The 20134-nt window shown below is 39.0% G+C and overlaps 2 protein-coding genes, 1 long non-coding RNA gene and 1 pseudogene across 3 annotated transcripts; 3 read left to right on the top strand and 1 right to left on the bottom strand.

The window, feature by feature from the left end:
• The first annotated feature begins 23 nt into the window (after positions 1-23).
• LOC112575357 (transient receptor potential cation channel subfamily V member 6-like) lies at positions 24-3291 on the top strand. The gene is made up of 5 exons (XM_025257142.1): positions 24-598; positions 870-1019; positions 1280-1727; positions 2331-2441; positions 2662-3291. The coding sequence occupies exons 1-5, from the start codon at positions 60-62 to the stop codon at positions 2845-2847; spliced, it is 1434 nt and encodes a 477-aa protein (XP_025112927.1). The 5' UTR covers positions 24-59; the 3' UTR covers positions 2848-3291.
• Positions 3292-4417: 1126 nt separating this feature from the next.
• On the bottom strand, positions 4418-7304 carry LOC112575365 (annotated as a pseudogene).
• Positions 7305-9692: 2388 nt separating this feature from the next.
• On the top strand, positions 9693-10533 carry LOC112575384. The gene is made up of 2 exons (XR_003101618.1): positions 9693-9752; positions 10305-10533. It is a non-coding gene; the product is annotated as an uncharacterized LOC112575384 (long non-coding RNA).
• Positions 10534-12538: 2005 nt separating this feature from the next.
• LOC112575369 (transcription elongation factor, mitochondrial-like) lies at positions 12539-16943 on the top strand. The gene is made up of 4 exons (XM_025257185.1): positions 12539-12689; positions 13124-13501; positions 15395-15544; positions 16040-16943. Exons 1-4 carry the CDS (start codon positions 12651-12653, stop codon positions 16487-16489), a joined length of 1017 nt encoding a protein of 338 aa, XP_025112970.1. The 5' UTR covers positions 12539-12650; the 3' UTR covers positions 16490-16943.
• The last annotated feature ends 3191 nt before the right edge of the window (positions 16944-20134 follow it).

The raw sequence follows: 20134 nt of genomic DNA, 5'->3' as shown, positions 1-20134 counted from the left end.
TGTCTGCCAACAAAGTAAAGCCTGCCTCTGCCCTTGGGTTGCCACCGAGTAGCCAGCAGATGCTCGAAGTTTCATGTTTTTCCTCCACTCTTCCTTTGACCCTCTCCATTAGAGCGCCGCCAGAGAAAAAAATAAATCCTTTCACGCAGAAACGAACTGCGGCGGTTCTGGAGCTGATCTGCGAGACCGAGGACATGAAGAAGGCATTTCGCATGTTAGACACCTACGTTTTGCGAAGCATCATCAAGAAGAAATGGTTTCATTACCGAAAGTACTTTTGGACATGGTTCCTGCTGCACATTCTCTGGATGACTCTGCTGTCAACCTACGCCATATACAGGGCCAAGCTGATTCCCACTGCCTTACTGGCAGGGTCCAACGCTACAAACGTCACATCCGGACCCAGTGACATGCACAGGAAGTTTGTGGATGGAGTGGCAGGACTGTCAATAGTTGGCGGCGTGTTCCTGTTGCTGATTGAATTCATACGGTACTTCCTACGAGGACAGCCGTTAGCACTGCTGTCGGTTCATTATAACGGTGTTTACCGGTTGTTCCAGCTTCTCGTGGGTCTGAGTCTATTTATAGATGGCATTTGGTGAGTGAACACGTGAGCTACTCATATGTATGACTTTGAACTATTTAGGACTCTCTTTCACACGGAAGATTTGAGCTGCATTTTCGGTTAAATAAATCAATGAAAATAAAGGTAATCTGAGTATTTCTAGCAATAAGATATACAGAGGGAAAGAACACATAAAGACATGAGTAAAATTGTAGGACAAAAAGTCTTACGTTGTCACATTCAACCTATGAAGAAGCTATAACATGACACAATAAAGCTATCTTTGCATCGCCTTAACCAACAGGTACTTCACAACAGGACCAGAGAACAACTACTTTCTCATACTGGAGCTTCTTGTTGGGTGGTGGTTCTTAACCTTCTTCCTCAGACCCTTTTACTGGTTCAGCTACTACACGGTGTTGCTTCAGAAGGTGCTTCTAGGGGATATGATCAGGTGAGAAAGACTGATGCTGTAGGCTAAGCTGTATTGGACAAGAAAGTGTTTAGAGAAAAGGTAAAGAAAGCAGACAGCTATGATTGACAATCACCAGTAAGAATTTATGGCTAGGGTCAATCTGGCATCGACCTCAGCAATAGAACTATAACTGCGCAGCGTTGACTTCATCTCAAAGCAATTTTCCATGTGAATCATTAATTACTCTCAAACTTTTTGTTGGAAGACATTTAGATGTAACATTTTTATTCTGACTGCAGGTTCTGTCTTATTATCTCCCTGGAGCTCTTGGCTTTCTCGCTGTCCATGTACATTGTCTACATTCCCTCTGACGGCGGCCCGCCTGATGGTCTTCACGGTCTCAACTTCACTTTGCTGACCATGTTCAACCTGATGATGGGACTTAACGGTCTGGAAGACCTGTACACTGCGCCCCGCCCATGGCTTGCCATTGCCCTCTACATCGGCTTTGTGCTGCTGACGAGTCTGCTGATGCTCAATTCTCTCATCGCCATGATGTCCAACACGTGCAACCTGGTGTCAGAGGACAAGGTTAAGCAGAGCGATCTGCAACGACTGTCCGTGGTGCTGATGATCGAAGGCATGTTGCCTGGCTGTCTGACCTGCAACTCTGGAAAAGACACTCTCTTCAGCTACTACGACTACCGCCGTGAACAAAAAGCCCGAGAAATTCGGTATTTCACAAAGGTACGCAGGGCAAGGTTTCTATTAGGACACAATTCGGTTAAATAAGAGGTATTCAAGTAATCAGAAAGGAATAATGATAGTTATGACACACCAAATCTAGAAGACAAACTTCAGCACAATAACAGATAAAGCATGGCATAAACATGTTGATTATGCTGTGTACAAAACAATGTCCTCTCACAAATCCAAATATGTACTTTATTACTGTACAAACAGAACTTCAAGAAATCTAACGAGCGAGACATAAATGAACAGAATACTAGAAATTAATAGAAGGGCATTTACACGATGGCAGATAATTATGCCCAGAGGTTTCATTTCATTGCAAAAGCAGTATAATTTGGTGTAAATACTAGTAAACCCACAAGCATTGAATGCTTGAAATACTTTCTGCCATCAAGTTGGATTAAGGACCTGATTTAAGTGTTAGTCTGCGATGGGGGATGTAAAGTTAGGCTTTAAACAAATATTTGATGTTTTTAATACTTGTGTAATATAAAATTAGTAAAAACTACACAGGCAGTTAAATCTGAACCATTGAACACATAGGACTTTCAAGAACACCTTGCTTCAGATGATGTACTGTTCTATGTGTGATAACAGATAACATCAGTATCGATAAATGGCAGTCAGATGACTCAGACACGCGATCTGCAGAAACAGAAGCCGAGTAGGACCAAGGACACAGAAGGGTCAAGCACCATGGAGCAAGAGGTACGGCATTCATGTCCAGACTAGAGATAAAACATTATGAGAATAAATTAATGACCGGTGGCATAAAAAGCATGAGTATTTCCAGTGATAAAAGATTGGAAGATGAGAGTACTTGGTTTGCTACCTTTTGCTATATGGAAGCATTATTGTGATATTAAATACATGTCAAATTTACTCCATTACATTATTCTATAATTCACAGAAATGTTTTATTCTGCAGACATTGAACACAACAGAGGGCAAGAAGAAAAGCAGTGGTGACAAGCACCATTGTGTCACCAGCAGTGATCTCCTTAAATGTTGCACCTCCTACAACCATCAACTTCACCGGAAAACAACCAAGACGACTAACAACTTTGTCTACAGACACTTAAGACACTCAATGAAAAGTTGTTTCTTTTCTTGAGTTAAAGCTCTTCTATTTACAAACATTGATGTATGTTGCTGACACTGTAGATAGCCATCTATATGAGCACTGAAGATACCCTTTCCCTACGTTGGAACAGTCCAATGGTGCAAAGGTAATTGGCAGTAACAACGCGAGGATCGGGTGCTTTGTGTTCAAATCTCCTCTTAGGCAGAGTTCATTTATTTTTCCTATTTACAAAAGTTCACAGGTATCATATCGAGTCCTCTGTTAGCCTTTTCCTTCAAATCCAGCGTTTGTTTTCCTTGGCATATGATTTTGTCTCATAACAGCCGGAGGGGATATACTAATTCTATTTCAATATTGATGTATATGGCATGGACTGGTGTAGTCCTAACAGTTTGAGTTATTTGTATTAAGTTTGTTTAATAGTATATTCACATAATTAGTAGTAGAGGAAATAAAAATTATACAATAACCATATTTACAAACCTTTTCGTTTATCTCTATTTCTTGGAAAGAAATTTTCAGTTTATGAAATAAACATTCTGTGTGCCCGTGCGCGTGTAGACGGGACGACATGCAAGTTTACATGCAAGTATGAGCTTGTTTCAAGGGGCTGAATGTGTGGTTTAGTGAGAACTTTGAAACAATCGACACTGTGGGTAGACAGGTTTTTTTTTTATATGTAATGCAGGCAACTCGTATATATTCTTATGAACTTTTGGGAATCCCTTATGATGATAATCCTTTCACAGAATACATCTACGAAGGAGACAAGTATCTCAGTGTCTGATTATGTCGTCAATTATGTTCTCGGTGGATTATTAGGTGATCTGGTGTATTTGTGTTCAAGGGGTGTAGCTCCCACATATGTCTAGTAAAATCTGTGTGATATGTTAATATTCTTGTGAGGAACCTATGTCAGCCTGGAGAGCACTGCCGGACATCATACAACGTAACCAAGGATGCTAAGCCTGGTCCTTGACAGCAACAATAGTACGACTAGCCATTTTTTTATGGGTTTATGAAAGGACAGTTAAACCCAGTGATATACCCTTAGTTGCTACCACCTCTTCTGACTGAAGTTTTCTTTGTTTTCCTACTTTCATTAGAAGTCTTTTTTCTTTTTTTCTTTCTTTGTGTACCTCTACTCATAATGATCACTTAACTCTGCTTGACAAGTTTTTCTCCTGTCAAACCTAGTTCTGTAGCTAGTAACTTAGCTTCAGCTGTCTATATCTGAAGTTTTCCTGCGTACCCCTTCAGCTTTTCAGAAAGTTCTTTCTCTAAAAGACATTTTCATCAGCTTCTAAGGGGCAGGATTAGCTTCAGTAACAGCATTTGGATCGAATTTGCTAGCCATGAAAACAGTAAGGTATCACAAAAAACGACTTTAACATAGAGATAGCAGATAAGATAACACTTTATCCCAGAGGGCAACTACACATACATAATAATAGATTTTAAAAATATAGAAGAAATAATAACAATACTTATCTCGTCCGAAGTAGCAATACATTAAACTACAAAATTCTGGATTCACCTCCATTAATGCTGTCACATGCAACTCTGAAGTTACTTTCGAACAAAATAGAGAACATCAACATGAATTTAAAATTATTATATATTATCAGAAAATTGTTCAGTAACAAAATGGTTAACACATTAAAACAGTAAAGACCCCCTTTTACGATGAAAGTCTTTCGTTACAGCTCACTTCTGTAGAAAAACACTTTGATGCCTACTCCTTCAGTTCTCTCAGAATTTCCATCATGAAAGAACATCGAGACAAGTCTTTTCCCGGTTGCCGCACTTGTTGAAGTTTGGCAAAGTCTGACTCACCACACCAATATATATATATAAATTCACAGATAAAACTATCAAAAAATACATTCACTTAAAATATAATAATCATTCAGAGTTCAATTCACTATACTACTAATTTAATATTCCCCAATTGTCATATTGTCACAGAAAGGTGACATAAGGATACACAGCCAGGGTGGATGAGCCACACCTATTGAATGACTAATCGGGTTTGTTTGGTGGTTTTTTTTAAGATAGTGGAATAAGAAAGGGAAAAGACGATGTAAATTAACTGTTGCGGACCAGCGATTCACTTCCCAAGGAGACACAGCGAGTGAAGGGACATTGTGTGTTGTGCCAGAATATAAACTTCTTTAATTTTATGTTTGATCTTCAACCAAGAGAGAATTTCTTTCAGAACTGTGTTAAAATTTGATATCTTAGATAATAGTAGGGACTGACAGATGTATGTTTACTGGGGAATTATTTTTGACATTTATTGTGTATTTTTATTAGTAAAATCATCAAATGTATACAGGCCTACACAAGAGGAGGAGTTGTTTGTAAGGAACAGGCGTCTACGTGTACGCAAGTGTCTGTGAAACATCTCTTACAAACATTTCTTGTGAACAATGGATGGGCCAGATTCGTCGTATTCTGCTTTGGAAATCCACATCTGCTGGAATAAAGGCAGAGATGCCAGACTAGACCCGCCTTTAAAGGCAGAAAAGTTTCGCTCCTGGAGTGCGATGATCTTGGCTGTCGTACCTGCTGGAGCCAAAGAAGCCATTTCCTTTTGTAGTCTTTCGGCGACTCCCGGGTGCATAGTTGTGCCACCCGAAAGCACAGTGTTTGCAAAGAGGTTTTTCTGGATATTTGAGTCGCATTTCATGATGCAGTTGAAGATAATTTCATGGATGCCCGAGGACTCCACGCCGGCTAAGGAGGGCTGGAACAGTGCCTCTGGACAGCGGAAACGTTCGTTGCCAACGGTGATGACCTGTCCGTCAGGCAGCTCATAGCTCTTCTCCAGGGATGAGGAAGCAATCTGCATTTCCTGCTCAAAGTCCAGTGCCACGTAGCACAGCTTCTCTTTGATGTCGCGCACAAGTCTCGCGGTCAGCGGCGGAAGTGAAGCTGTAGCCTCGCTCGGTCAGCATCTTCATCAGGTTGTCGGTCAGATCGCGACCGTCCAAATTCAGACGCATTATATTTTTTTCAAAGCATAGCCCTCGTTGATCGGAACAGCGTGGGACACACCATCACCAGAGTCCAGCACGATGCCACTTTGACGACCGGAAGCGTATAGCGACAGCACGGCCTGGATGGCGATGTACATGGCTGGAGAGTTGAAGGTCTCAAACATGATCTGAGTCATCTTCTCGCGGTTGGCCATGGGATTGAAGGGAGCCTCTGTCAGCAGAACGGGGTGTTCTTCGGGAGCCATGTGCAGCTCGTTGTCGAAGATGTGTTGCCAGATCTTCTCCATGTCATCCCAGTTGGTGACAATGCCGTGCTCGATGGGGTACTTGAGGGTAAGGATATCCCGCTTGCTCTGGGCCTCGTCTCCAACGTAGACGTCTTTTACCTCCATCGTCACGTCCTGCCAAGAAACATGTCATCTTTGGAGAAATTTGTCCATTATATAGTTTATTCTAACAGACTTGTTATTGTTTTCTAGTGTTTTCTGGTGAGAGTCGTCAATTAAGTTTTACTTACTTTTACTTATCGATAGACAATCGTGTGTACAGATATACATATATGCATGATTGCAAATATCATACATATGGACCTGGGGTGGGGAACATTTTTTTCCTCCACCGGCCATTTTGATATTTATAACATCATACAAAATTATCTACTTAGGAATTAGCCTGCTTTGTTTGGTCAAGCTGTAGTTTCGCCACGTTGTGTTAACACTTTTGCAATGTGTGTAATTCAAGTGTGCATGACACTGATACTCTGAGTCACCACAAGTCCGCCTTTTTGTAATTAGGTGCACAAAAAATATGCTTTACTCCGATGAAAAACATAGAGAAACAGCTGTTTATACTCTGTGAAAGTAACTAAAGGAGACAGAACATATTCTAACAAAACCTTTTTTTTCCCTAATACATAATTTTCTGTTTGTGGTTGTGCAGCGTAATTACTTCTTTTTTATTGCCCTGAAGAAAATTTTCTGAAAACTAAAAATAAATCTTATTTTACTTCATCTCTCTTCAATCCACCTATCCATCTACAAACACCATAGGTTTCCATAAATAAGAAAAAAAAATATTTTCATCTATCGTTCAGTCCTTCATTTGGCTACTCCAATATCTATTTCACTCTAAAATACCTGACGATGACGAATTCTGCCGACAACAGACGGGAAAACAGCTCTAGGGGCGTCATCCCCAGCAATCCCAGCTTTGCACATTCCGGTTCCATTGTCGATTATCACGGCTGCAACGTCGTTACTCATGTTTCTCAACGAACTGCACGCAAGCAGAAACAGGAGGGACAAGCGGAGTAGTCTCACCGAGTTCACAGTTACGTCTCTTTCTGAGCCTATACTTTAGTCGGGTACAGTTTTTATCGAGAGACAGGTCAATATGCTTCTCGGAAAGGCGCTGCAAGCTTGCTAAATATGGTGCTGATAAACTTTCTGACTACCCGTATATGGCAAAGTTATACAACGGTGACTCGATGTAACCACGGACGTGTATAAGTGGATTGCTGTCTGTCTGCCAAGATCAACTCTTAGCCTCTTACGAAAATCTCCGCTGTTACTCTCGGACAGCCTAAACAAAGAATGTGACTCAACCGGAAGCTTTGTACAAACAAGCATCGTTTTAGTAGTAAACATGAAAAAAATCGTCTGCAAGCAGACCAGTAATACAAGTTCGTGATGTAACAATGACATCCTAATAACAGATCGTGAAATAAGCCATAATCCTTAAGATCGAAGTCGTAAATTTTGCCGTTAGTGAATACTCTGGAGAAGTAAACACTGTGCTTGCTGAAATTATAAGCACCCTATGTCTAAAATGGAACAGGTGGCAGCTATAAGGAAGAGAAAATTTAATGTTGCTGATGACTAATTTGCTACATTTCAACGTTTCCTATATTTACATAGGAAGTAATGTCGAGCTGTGTCGTCTTTAAAATCCTTTTTTCAACTGCTTCTTTTCTTCAAATTTGTCTTTGAAACAAAGATGGTGGAGAAGCGAGAACTCGTTTTGCTAGGTTTAATTGTGTCTCGATTTACTAGTGTGCCATCTCGCCTTGGCTTCTTGACCTTCAACTTAGCATATATTTGGTTTTCCCCTTTTCAGCCATTTGCTCTACCACAGCGATCGCTTGAACCCTAATTTAGACCGGAAGGATTTTGTGATGCATGAATAGTTCGGTCAGCTGATTGCTGAGGTAAGTTAATAGGTGCGTGGTAATTTGACATGGGCAACACGCACAGCAAGACCCACGCGTCTATAGCTATAGATGGCTATAAGTATTAGCCGTCAGCTGAAGTGTTTTTAAAATATCATTCGGCTAGTGACGTTTCTGTCCTTATTTGGCTTTACGTACGTACACTCATCTCTTATCTTAAGTCAGTCAGAGACTCTGATCCAGCTCATCTGCATTTCAGCGACCAAGACCCGGTTGCATTGCTCGGGCGTAAGGCCTTAGTCTGGACGTAGCAGGGGTATAGTACCCGACTAAATTTACGACCGTTGCACTGCTCCCGACTAGGCGAATTTTAGTCCGCAGCTCGGGCGTAACTTTAGTCCAACCAGGGGGTTGGCGTAGCTGCCGACTAGCAAGTGACTAACTTACGAGCGTCCACAGCAACTCGGTTTTCGTTTATAAATTTTACAGAAGAAACGTGGGACGACGATGTGAAACTTGTTTTTGGTAGATGAAAGTTATATACTTTTACAAAATTGACCTTAAACTTGTTAATCGTTATCGTGAACTATAACAAAATACAGCGAAAGCGAGCCTTCGGAGTCACGCTTTCGATTCTATTCTTCGGGATGTTTTGAAACAGTTTCAGGAGATACGATCAACGCGCATAAGTTGACAGTTTCTCTAACAATTCACCGTGTTTCTAAGGCTCTTTACAAATCGTCTAAATAAATAAAATACCTAGCCAGAGGGATGAAAAAAAAGCAGAAATCATAATTTTACGCAATCGCTGGAATTCCAAGCGTGTTTGAGTGCGTAAATGACATCCATGTAAAAATACCGTCTGAACACGAAAGTGAATTTGTAAATAAAAATGGTTATCATTCAATAAATGTACAGCTAGTTTGTGATAGTGGCATAAATATAATTAACTGTGTTGTTAAGTATTCTGGAAACAGTCATGACACCAGGATTTTGACCGAGTCAAAGCTGTACCGAGCTTATAAAGTATACATCCTTGATACGTCACGCGATAAACTCAAGAAACAATTGAACATGCTGAAAAGACACCTTCCTTGCCTTTCAAAGAAACATCAAGGTATGTCATACTAAATTATATTGGAGTTATAAGTTTTGGAAACAATATTTTTACATTATATTTGAATATTATGTCCAAATGAAGGAAGAGAAAATTATCATAACTGCCTTATGTTTTTTTTTCAAGTAAGTGTCTTATGTGTTAATAAATTAATATATTATATTTTGCACAAATAACAAAGAGCTGAAAGTAATGGACATGTTTGAATGTGTTCACATGTGTTTCTTCAGTAAAGCTTTTGCATGTATAATACATGCACACCTTTCAAGCCATGTTTCCCCTAAAGAAATATATTAACATATATTTATGCACCTACATCTAAGCTTTTTCTCACGTATACTGTTCAGTTTTGTTATTAATTTGGTTACTATCATTTTCTAGGTTAAGCAGTTGTTGTGTGCCCATGTCATTTGTATAAAGATGCAGAATATATGATTCCTTTTTGCCTATTTGCAGGTACAGTCCAAAGAGAGCTATAGTTATCATCATGGCATGCATAGTATTGCACAAGTATGGTATGCATTCTGTATGATGAGCATGATGATAATCATGATGTTGAACTTTATGGAGGTCAACCAGCCTTAAGTGCAAGAACAAAGCAAGAATCCCTTATTCACAGATCCTTCTCCTAGAGCTTTAATATTTGATGGTAAAGTACAATTTATTTGTATGCAGAATTTCAAAGTTAAAATTAAGACATGTCTTTTTAATCAGATTAAGCAAAACTTGTGATCAGCATAAGTCCTCCTAGAGGTTTAAGATGAAGGCTGGATGAATAACAGCCTCAAACATGCACAGTGTTTGTCATATATGTAGAGCAGCCAGCCTTGTCAGTAATTTTAAAAGCTTTTGTATAAAGATGTCCTGGTGAAAGTTCATAAAGAGTTTCAAATATGCAACACAGGACTAGTTTTAAATAATGTATTTGATTAATGGTATAGGAAGGTGTGATTACTGTGGGAAGGGATGTGTGGAGGTCAAAAGTCCCATCACCATGAAAGGTAGAAACAAAAGTGTTGATGATTTTGGATGGTGAATATCCCCAAACAGTGGGAGCTTTAAACTAAACACAACACCTAGTTATTTTACCCAGGAACAGCTTCAAATGTTCCTTACTGGAACATGATTTTCTTGTATGGTCACCATCCTCACTCATTATTACTAATACAGTGTATGTTTCCCTGATTCTGGAATGTTGCAGCACAGAGGGACTTTCATTTCCACAAGTGTTGCAGCAGGGACCAGATGATGGAAGTCGTGTAATTCTTTGTGACACTTTCCCTATCAGGGCTTACGATGAAGAGGGTACCAACTGGGAAATAGATGTGCTTCTAGAAAGTGATTTAAATTTGTATGAAGCCAGATAATTCAAGCAATTTTTTCTTTGTATAATATTTTTTTTACAGTAAAAGAGATTTTTTCAATGAAAATAGTTTTGTCTTAGTTTTAAATATCTGTGTGGCTCAGTATGCACACATTGTAGGTTTTGGAGCCTACATGTAAATACTGTAGTTCTTAGCGTTTACAGGTGTATACTATAGATTTTAGTGTGCACATGTTTTTTTCCCCTCTGTTGGACCACCACTTTGCCATGGTCAAGTGGCATTCTTGTCTTGATGACCCCTAGAAGTATGCCGACTAGCTCCTGACATGGTCACTCATGTTGGAGGGATCTAAAGTGGTTCACTGCTCCTCTAGGTGGGACATGTCTGAGATGGCAATTACAAGACTGCGTACTGACAAATATTTCATTTATAATACATAATATGCAAAAAACAGATTACATGAACTACAATTATGTTTGTACCTGGATTCACCTTTTCAACTGAACAATTTTCATTATCACCTGAATAAAGTAGAGAGGGACCACTTGAACTGCTATTGAATAGTCCTGAGCTCATTTCAATAGGGGGAGAGAGCAGTAACATGACATTTCTCGCTTGCTGCTGACCAGAATGAAAACTAATACATAGCGTACGGCAGAATTTACTTTTAATGATTGCAAAAAAACAAAAAAATTTTATATATACAACAACTGTCAACTCCTTTTTCAAGACAAGGATTTAGGATTCTTGCACTTTCTTTTTTCTTTCCTCATAAAATATGTGCATGTTAACATGTTAGAATGTTGGTACCATGCAGCATAACAGACATACATGTTGCACTCAATTCATCAACCAATACTTGAATGCTGACTAACAGTGACATGATCTAATACACATTCAGCCATGAGGACTTAAGACTGAAAAGTTAACTGAATCAACACAAAAAAGAACTACAGCTAGTAAGTTTCAACTATAAAGTTTCAATATAAAGTAAAATAAAAATTACATTAATATTTAAGAACTATTAACATTGTTTAAAAAAAACTGCCATGATTCAAGACATTGGCTATAAATAGACAAGAATGATCAAATAACAGAGAGTTTAAATATTTTTTAGTAACTGATGTGTTCAACGCCATTGAAACTTGGATTAATAATGATAAATGCAAAATTTGTAAAGCACATACCCTCCTAAGGAGCTTGCTCTTAGCTCTTAAGAACAAGAACCAAACATGGACAACATGCGAGGAACAGGAAAACAAATAACATGAACTATAAAAGAATACACAACAGTACTAACAAAGAATAAATTCAAATACAGAAAACAAAGAGGAACTAAATAACAAGAGCTGAGAGTAACATGTTATTGAAACATATCATGATTATGCAACCCAAACATAATTTAGGATTGCATCAATCTACTCTGCAATCTGAGGTTGTGGACTTCATTTTGTACAGGGCAGCTTTACATTGTGGACATTGTTTATCACTCGCGGAGCATTTCTTCATTGCCTGAAAATAACAAATTGCAACCTGTGTCAGCCAGAGCGATACTTTATTTTCCAAATTGATTCCACCTATCCAAAAAAAACTATTTTTATGCATTACTTTTGTGGTTGTTTACATGCAAAAAACTTAAAGCAGTTTATTTACCTCATGCATTGATCGTTCTGCCGACGACTGGGCACACACCGTCCTCACCACATCTTTCCGCTGCTTCTTTTAGTTGTAGTCCGTTCGAAATTTTTACAAGAGCAAAGTCTGATTTGCAGCGACTGTCACTATTAATCCATAGACGTTTTATTTTTCAATTTGTCTTTCACTTTAGCATCTGACATTTTCGAAATTAGAGTGATCTCCCGTGTGAAAATTTCGTTTCGCGGTGGAAGCCCGTGAAGGTTTTTGTAAAACCCTTAGTCCGTAGTTACTAGTTCGGACGTGGCTAGTCGCGAGCCTAGTCCAGAGCAGTGCAACCGGCGTAAGTGAGGAGACTAGCTAGTCGGGTATAAGGGGGTTTAGTCGGGACTAGCAGGGGACTAGCTACGCCCGAGCAATGCAACCGGGTCCAAGCGATTGTAGGTCAGCTGACCTCCCCCATGTTTTGATGACGTCACATATAACTGCTGTCTACGGTTTCCGGTATAAAGGGAAATCACTCTCGCACCCGTTTCTGATGAAGGTAGTAAATGATCTCACAACAAAATCATTAACGTTTTCTCAAGATGTGGGGAAACTATACTTTCTGCAATAGCCTTTTGCGGGTATGTACCCGAAATCTTTCACTTCGTACGGTCATGTGACAATGAAATATCCCTAACATTGCATACATCCCTTACATTGCATACAATGTTTAAAGAGAAAGTAAAAATACTTGTACAGTTTTAATACTTGGAGTTCTGACAGTGTTACTTAGTATCTTTTGTGTGAATGAAGGAAAGACTGAGCGTTGTTAATTTACCGAAATCCAAAAAGAAATGATACCAGCTTCTAATGTATAAATGGTTTTATTGTGTCAACAGTCCTTAAACGCTCCCAGCATTTTGTCCATGCCAGAACATGTACTAACAAAACTTGAATTTTTTTTTCAACTGAGCACACTTCCCAAGTTTAATTTTGCATCGAGATTAATAAAGTTGTTAATTTCATTAAGCATATTTATCATTTTGTAACTAATTAAAATCGTCTGTTTTATCAGAGGATTCTCAGTAAGCCGATTCGTCTCATGTCTACAAAAACATCCAAAGCATCAGAACACGTCTTTGAGGAAATTTTTACAGCAGATGAGAAGACAAGGATTCTAGATATCTTCAATAAATGCACCACAGAAGAACTGCAATTCATTCGACTTTTGAACAACCAAAAGGCTGTTGCTATAGTCAAGTACAGGGAACGGAATGGAAATTTTTCTTCTCTGCCTGAACTTTTACATGTTCCAGGGTTAGGCATCATTGGCCTTCAAAAGATCTGTAATACAGTAAAAAATGTGGACTTCACTTCTGTTCATCAACTGAAGAAAAGCCTAGAGTTGGAATCAGTTAAAACAAAGCCACCTTTACCAGAAAACGTGTGTGATGTAGGTAATTTGGTTTTTTTATGCATGCATTTACGGCAAAAGTTATCATATATCATTGATGTAGTTTAAAGTTCTAAAGATATTGTCATCTTTTAATAATCTAATCAGCTGCAATAGAAACTACTTACAGAAACACAGGCTAAAAACAATTCATTTAAATGACAATTACTGCAATCTACATGTTAGGTGTATGCATTTAAGCCTTTGTTAAAGTTCATGGTAAGTATGCCATAAAATTTGTTGTATTAAACACAGTTACAGTTAGGTTGTACATAATTCCCCAACCCTCCTCCAATATTCTATGCAGCATAACTATCTAACTCTAGTTTCTGTATTTCATGTTGAAATATTTATCTAGAATATCTTACAGCCCACTAGTGGTGGTCATGTCAAGCAATTGAAAAGGTATATAATAAATAATAATAAATGCAAAATTTGTAAAGCGCATACTCACACTCCTAAGGAACATGCTCTTAGCGCTTAAGATCAAGAACGAAACATGGACAGCATACAAGGGACAGGAAAACAAATAGCATATGAACTATAAAAGAATCAACAACCATACTAAATGAAGAATAAAATAAAATACAGAAAACACAAAGAGAAACCAAATAACAAGAAAAAGAGCTGAGAGTAACATGATACTGCAAAAGGAAGGGTGTGAAAAAGGACTAGCATTATGGGAAAGGTTGTTAGGAGTAATGTTTATGGAAGAGGTGTGTTTTCAGTGCAAGTTTAAAGGATTCAATAGGTGGTGGGTGGCGGATATGGAAAGGGAGAGAGTTCCATTGTTTCGCTGCACAATAACCAAAAATGATATTGTTTGATATTATATGATATTTTTAGGAATGTATTTCAATTAAATATTTTGAGTTAGATGTACAAATATACTGACAACCACAATTCATATGCTAGTATTTAGTCTTAATAATCTAAAGTGCATTACTAATACTATTAGTGTCAGGAAAGAATGCCTATGCCAACACATGGTCTTAATTACCTAAATCGTTATCCTTACTATTTTATTGTTACATTATTAGATTTTGCTAACTACAGATCTTTATGTTAATGGCTATTCTACCTCTTTAATAAAATTAGATGTTAATAAAATGGAAACGGCTCTCTTTCTCTATCTTTCACTTATGTGGCATCTATTTTTAGTGACCATAAAATAGACTTATCTGCTTCCCTTGTCTCTGGGATATTCCCTAAGACTCGATCACACCTCTTCCTTCTGTATAAGCTGAAGTCATTCTTAGTTGCTAAATGTAGCCCATAGATTTTTTCAGCTGTTTTATAAATCCCATATGGAAAGGATGCTCTTCTCATTCATCTGTTATTACAACAATTTATCAATGAAGGGCAAAACAGCTTGAATTGTATACACCTGCTCAAAAATGATTGGAACATCCCTAAGTGACTTTCAGATTTTGTGTAATAGGCAGTTTTTTTCTTTTGTAAAAATGTCTTCAATTCTATGCGATGATGTTGTATCAGGGTAGTTCCATCAGCTTCCATTGGGCTACCAATTCTCTGTGCCTACATGCAGGACTAATAAATTGAGGCAGTCTTTTGTTGTTCTGGCTATGTAAATGAATTGTGATCATGTACAGGTCTGCATTATATGAGGGTCTGTCTGGTGTGGTAGGTGTGAATGTGTTATGGTATTATTGATTATTGTTGTTGTATTATAGTGTTCTAACCTTAGTTTGCTTATACAGCTGAAATAAATAGCTTTGCATTTCTTTTCTGTTTTCCTTCTTTCTCAAATTCTCTTGAACATAAACCAGCTAGACAGACTTTATATGTGAATTAATATAGCAATAAGCATGAATAATAATGAATGTAAATGAACAAAGAAACAATTAATGCTAAGTTGTTCATTTTTGACAGAACTTGAGGTCACTTGTTGCATTGGAAATACATGCAGATTGTGTTGGCTTTGCACATATGACTCGTGACATGACACTAGAATCATGGAGTTTACTTCCATTGTTTGACAAGCCATTCCAACGTGTCGACCCTGTGCAATTGTTAGATAAGGTAGACCATTTGAATTTTTCTTCTTTTTATTTCTGATCAAAATTTGTAAAATATTGTTTATGTCTCGTTATCATCTGCGGCCCTATGCTCCTCAAAGGAGCAAAAGGAATGAAATAACTAATGTTATCATCAATCAGTTAAAGCTAATGAAGTATGTTGATGCATTTCTATCCTAATTCAATCCTGTTGAATGATATGAAGAGCATTGTTAAAACAACTTGTAAGTTTCTAAATTGTGCAGCACACAAGGTTTTTTTTTGAAAACTGCAATGGTGGTAGTCTCATGCAAAAGCAAATAGAGAAAAAAAATTATTTATGCAATGAAGCTTACATTACAATTTTTAATTCAAGTGGTCCTGCACAAAATTGTCTGTCTGTTGTGTTATACTGGATCTGGATTTAACAATGCACAATTTTTTTAATACTTTATGCTAAACAAATTAACAACATTTACATGTATGGCTTTTTCAACTTTCTTTTATATTTTACTTACAGCTTATGCAGGTGGTGCAACAACTACCAAAAGCAGACATCTATGTACTAGAAAGTCAGATTTACCGCTACACTAATCTTCGTATTGTTCCCTTTCTCACCAATCTTCGCCTCATGGAAGCCATGCTTGTGACACTGTTGAACCCAGACCTTGCCCAAACATGCCAGTATCGAACATTCTTTCTCAAACAAAACTCAGTCATGAAATTTTTCAATCTCTCTGTTGGAGGTGAGAAAGTGAGCTGCAGGCACATAATACAGGATATCCAGCGCACCGCATTGCCAGAGAGAGATCCCAAAAGTCTTGTCTCCAATGTTAATGTGCCATCCATGTTATGGGGAACCTACTGGAATGAGAAGTCTTTGGGTCAAGAAAGATTGTCAAACTGTCTTCTATTAGCGGTAGCTTTTTACAAACTGGTGGTATTGAAGACTCACTTTCTGCAGCAGTGATCTGTATTTCTGCGTACTTGATTATTGATAATTGCAGATTTATTTAAAACGATGTTTATATTATCGTGCGGCTACCACTTTATATTTTATCTTTTTTATTCTCAGTGTAGTTTATTTAATTTTTTGGTAATTAAAAGCCATTAATTATGTTTTAATATGATTAATGATGCATTCAACGTAGTGTCTTTAATGGCTCTGCATTAAAATGCACAAATGCACCAGTAAAAGAGGACAATTTCTTTTTAAGCCTTGATAAATGTTAAGGGCTTGTCAAGTTGGACTGAACAATACTTTAGTGGTGTGCTGAGAAGAATATAATTTTATAACACTGGAGATTTAGAAGGCTGTTTATGTTTGTGTAATCATTTTTCTCGCATTAAGTTTTAACTGGAAAGTATCAGTGTTGACAATTTTCTATTAAGTGATAAAAAAAGTTCCATTCAGCTAGTGAAAATTTAGTTATTGCTTTTTATTTTTCATAGCTTTATGACACAGCTTTTTAAACACAATATGATTGATATGCCACTATAAAGCACAACATTGAAAGCCATCCTGCATCTATTAATGATAATGAAAACAGCTGTTCAAAAACTGCTTAAATAATTTATGTGCCTTCAATACACTTTACGTCTGGGTCTACAGGAAAATCGCTAGCAAAAGCTCATTACCCCTAAAACAGCAACAATAATGTTTGATGCTGAATTCTAATTTCTATACACAAATATAAGGGATACAACTAATGATGCATAGAGTTTAAAATAGTGGCTATGTCCCTTTCCCGTGTGCCGTTTCATCATGAACGTATATATGTACTACTTCGAGGAAATGGTTGGTGTCACAGAAAGAAGACATAAGGTTGGCTTTTTGTTGGTTTTTTTTTTTTCCCGTCTATGGTTGACATTATAGAGTGTATTTGGTCAATACATTGTTCAAAATGTATATTTTATCCTAATTATGTAACATTTTGGGAATCTTTCAAAGATAATGAGAAGGCCTTGGTCTCACAATGCCAGGTGAACAGAAAAGAAGAAACATGCTCGCAGCATTAGCCCTTATCGGGAGCCACCAACCCACGCTCTCTCCGCTCTCCGTCGTGCGTCTCACGAGCTTATATAGGTTTTAAACCCATCAGCGTGTCGGGCGACTTTTTCAGACGGCTGAGACACAACCAACAGTCCGTATTCAACTCTCTTTTCTTCTGTAGAGACGTGCCACGCTTGTCTGAAATGTCGGTGATCCCACCCCACATTCTTGGGGCGGCTGTCTTTGGTTCTTTCTGACATGTGGCAAGCTTGTCACCTTAGTCATGCATTCGTTCTTGCTCTTCGGGTTTTACATTTATTAACACGTATTCTGGAGCCTTTTGCCCACGCGCATGTATTAGCGACACGTGGATTTTTGCAGACATACCGTCTGCATTCGAAGAGTCGTGGGTAGCACGGATGAATACCGAAATCTGCCAACACTAAAGTGATTCAGCGTTTCCGAATTTACAATTAATGGCCGTGTCTCTGTGCAGTCCGTGGTTTCACTTTCGGAATGATGGCATTGATCTCTAGTCCACATCTGAGCAGAGACGTTAAATAACGTTATTAACGTCTCTGATCTGAGCCACGCGGAGCGGGGACTGGTGACTTCGACCCAGACATATCGACTTCTACCCAGGATCAGATCGACCCCTGCCAAAACCAAATGATTCCAACGCAAAAACTGATGGTGCACGTGCATATGGAATGGAGACAATACTGACAAAAGCAAAGCAGAGGTTTATTAAGTGGAGTACAGCTTTGAGTACTCAGGACTCACCCTTTTCTAACACAGCAACTGCACAGCGGGGTACACGGACTTTTCGCCGACGGACGTTTCGCCGCCGGACGTTTTGCCGACCGGACGTTTCGCCGCCGGACGTTTCGGAGCCGGACGTTTTGCCGACCGGACGTTTCGCCGCCGGACGTTTCGGCGCGGGGCACTTCATTTCGGCATTTCACGCGGGACATTTAGCCGAAGTCAAGTGTGTGACGCCCCTTAGCTCACACATTTCTCTCGCCATTGTATCAATGTATCAGTGAACTCTCTCACTATCCCTCCTCATGTGAACCGTTAGCTCACACATTTCTCTCGCCATTGTATCAATGTTTTTTCTCAAAGCTGTTGCGCATAATCTGGGACAATCAAAGTGAACTGTCTGTGAAGTCTGTGTGTAAAATTTGTTTGAAGTAAAGAATTATTGTGTAATCTAGTAGTTACTTTCATTCTTTGAGAAGTAAGTAAGCTCTCTCTCTCTGACATAATGCGGCGAAACGTCCGGCGGCGAAACGCCGGTCGGCAAAACATCCGACTCCGGAAACGTCCAGTCGACAAAACGTCCGGCTCCGAAACGTCCGGCGGTGAAACGTCCGTCGGCAAAAAGTCCGCACACGGCACAGCGGTGGCCAGACTTGACAGGATTTGTTACCTGCTACACTGTTCGCGTCTCTCGTGGTTCACATCCTGCTGGCGTGGACTCTGCTAGCCCATACGGAGGGAAGAAAACAGGCATTCCAGACCAAGTGCTTGAGAAGGCTGCGCCAAATCTTTCTCAAGAAACGCCAAACCAATGATTACTTTTATACTTTATACTTTTCTTCCCCTTCGAACTGCATACGCTCGAACCTTCAAATCCGGCTATAAAACCCATCTCTTTACAAAATACATTGCATAATCAAGAGTGCTGTTCCGCTCACTCCACAGATCATCCTTCACTTAATTCGCACAAACTTTCGGTATCACTTTTGCGGATAATAAACTCGGACTGGAGAAGAAGCCACCCGCACCGGGAGGAGGGAATTGCATTCATTCAAATCCAAGTGCTTGTGTGGAACCAAAAGCTAATATATGTTTTTGGTTTTCTCCATGGAGGGCTACAAAGAACGCGCTCTGACAACAGCAATAAAACGGCGCAACTTAAGGAGTCAGCGAAAACTACAAAAATAAAGGCAATAAGAGCTATTAGAGCACCAATTTAATCATGATTAGAGTTTTAAAGTTCTACCGACTGAAGCAGTAGTGTGGACCGTTTGCGTGGTGTTTGGGCCAAAGCATTGAATGGTGGGAACTGCGAGCAGACAAGGACCTTGTGAACAATCGGAGTCAAAAAGACAAAGCTAGGAACTCGCTCATAATACTAAACAAAAAGCTAGTATGCGATGGAGTATTTAATGTTCGAAAACGTTATAGTGACGATGGTGACTCGTTTCATCCAGCTGTAATCACACACACGCACGCATGATAGATACGTGAGAAAGACTTTGAACGTTTACTACATTTTTTACAGCACGATCATGCAGCATGTAGGTGCAGGCTGCTGTCACGTGAGAGAAGTCGGCACGTCGCCGTGATATGTTGTCATCATCACCACCACGGCACGTCCGCAGATCGTACGTGACGATAGGAACAATCGCTGCAACCATGCAGGTGTCAGGTGATGACCGATGCACCTGCACGACCTGCAAGGCAATTCCCTCATCCTCTGGGTATACATTTAATTTATTTAACAAGCATTAATTACAGCTGAATTTAACGTAACAATAAAATGTTGCTTAAGGTTCCACATTAATGCTGCGCATGCCCAGCCAGCTATGATTCTTCTCGTTCGATATCCCTGAT

The sequence above is a fragment of the Pomacea canaliculata genome, linkage group LG1, assembly GCF_003073045.1.
Source record: "Pomacea canaliculata isolate SZHN2017 linkage group LG1, ASM307304v1, whole genome shotgun sequence".
In the NCBI taxonomy this organism is placed as follows: domain Eukaryota; kingdom Metazoa; phylum Mollusca; class Gastropoda; order Architaenioglossa; family Ampullariidae; genus Pomacea; species Pomacea canaliculata.
Note: the sequence above shows the minus strand (reverse complement) of the source record. Positions and strands in the feature narration are given on the sequence as shown.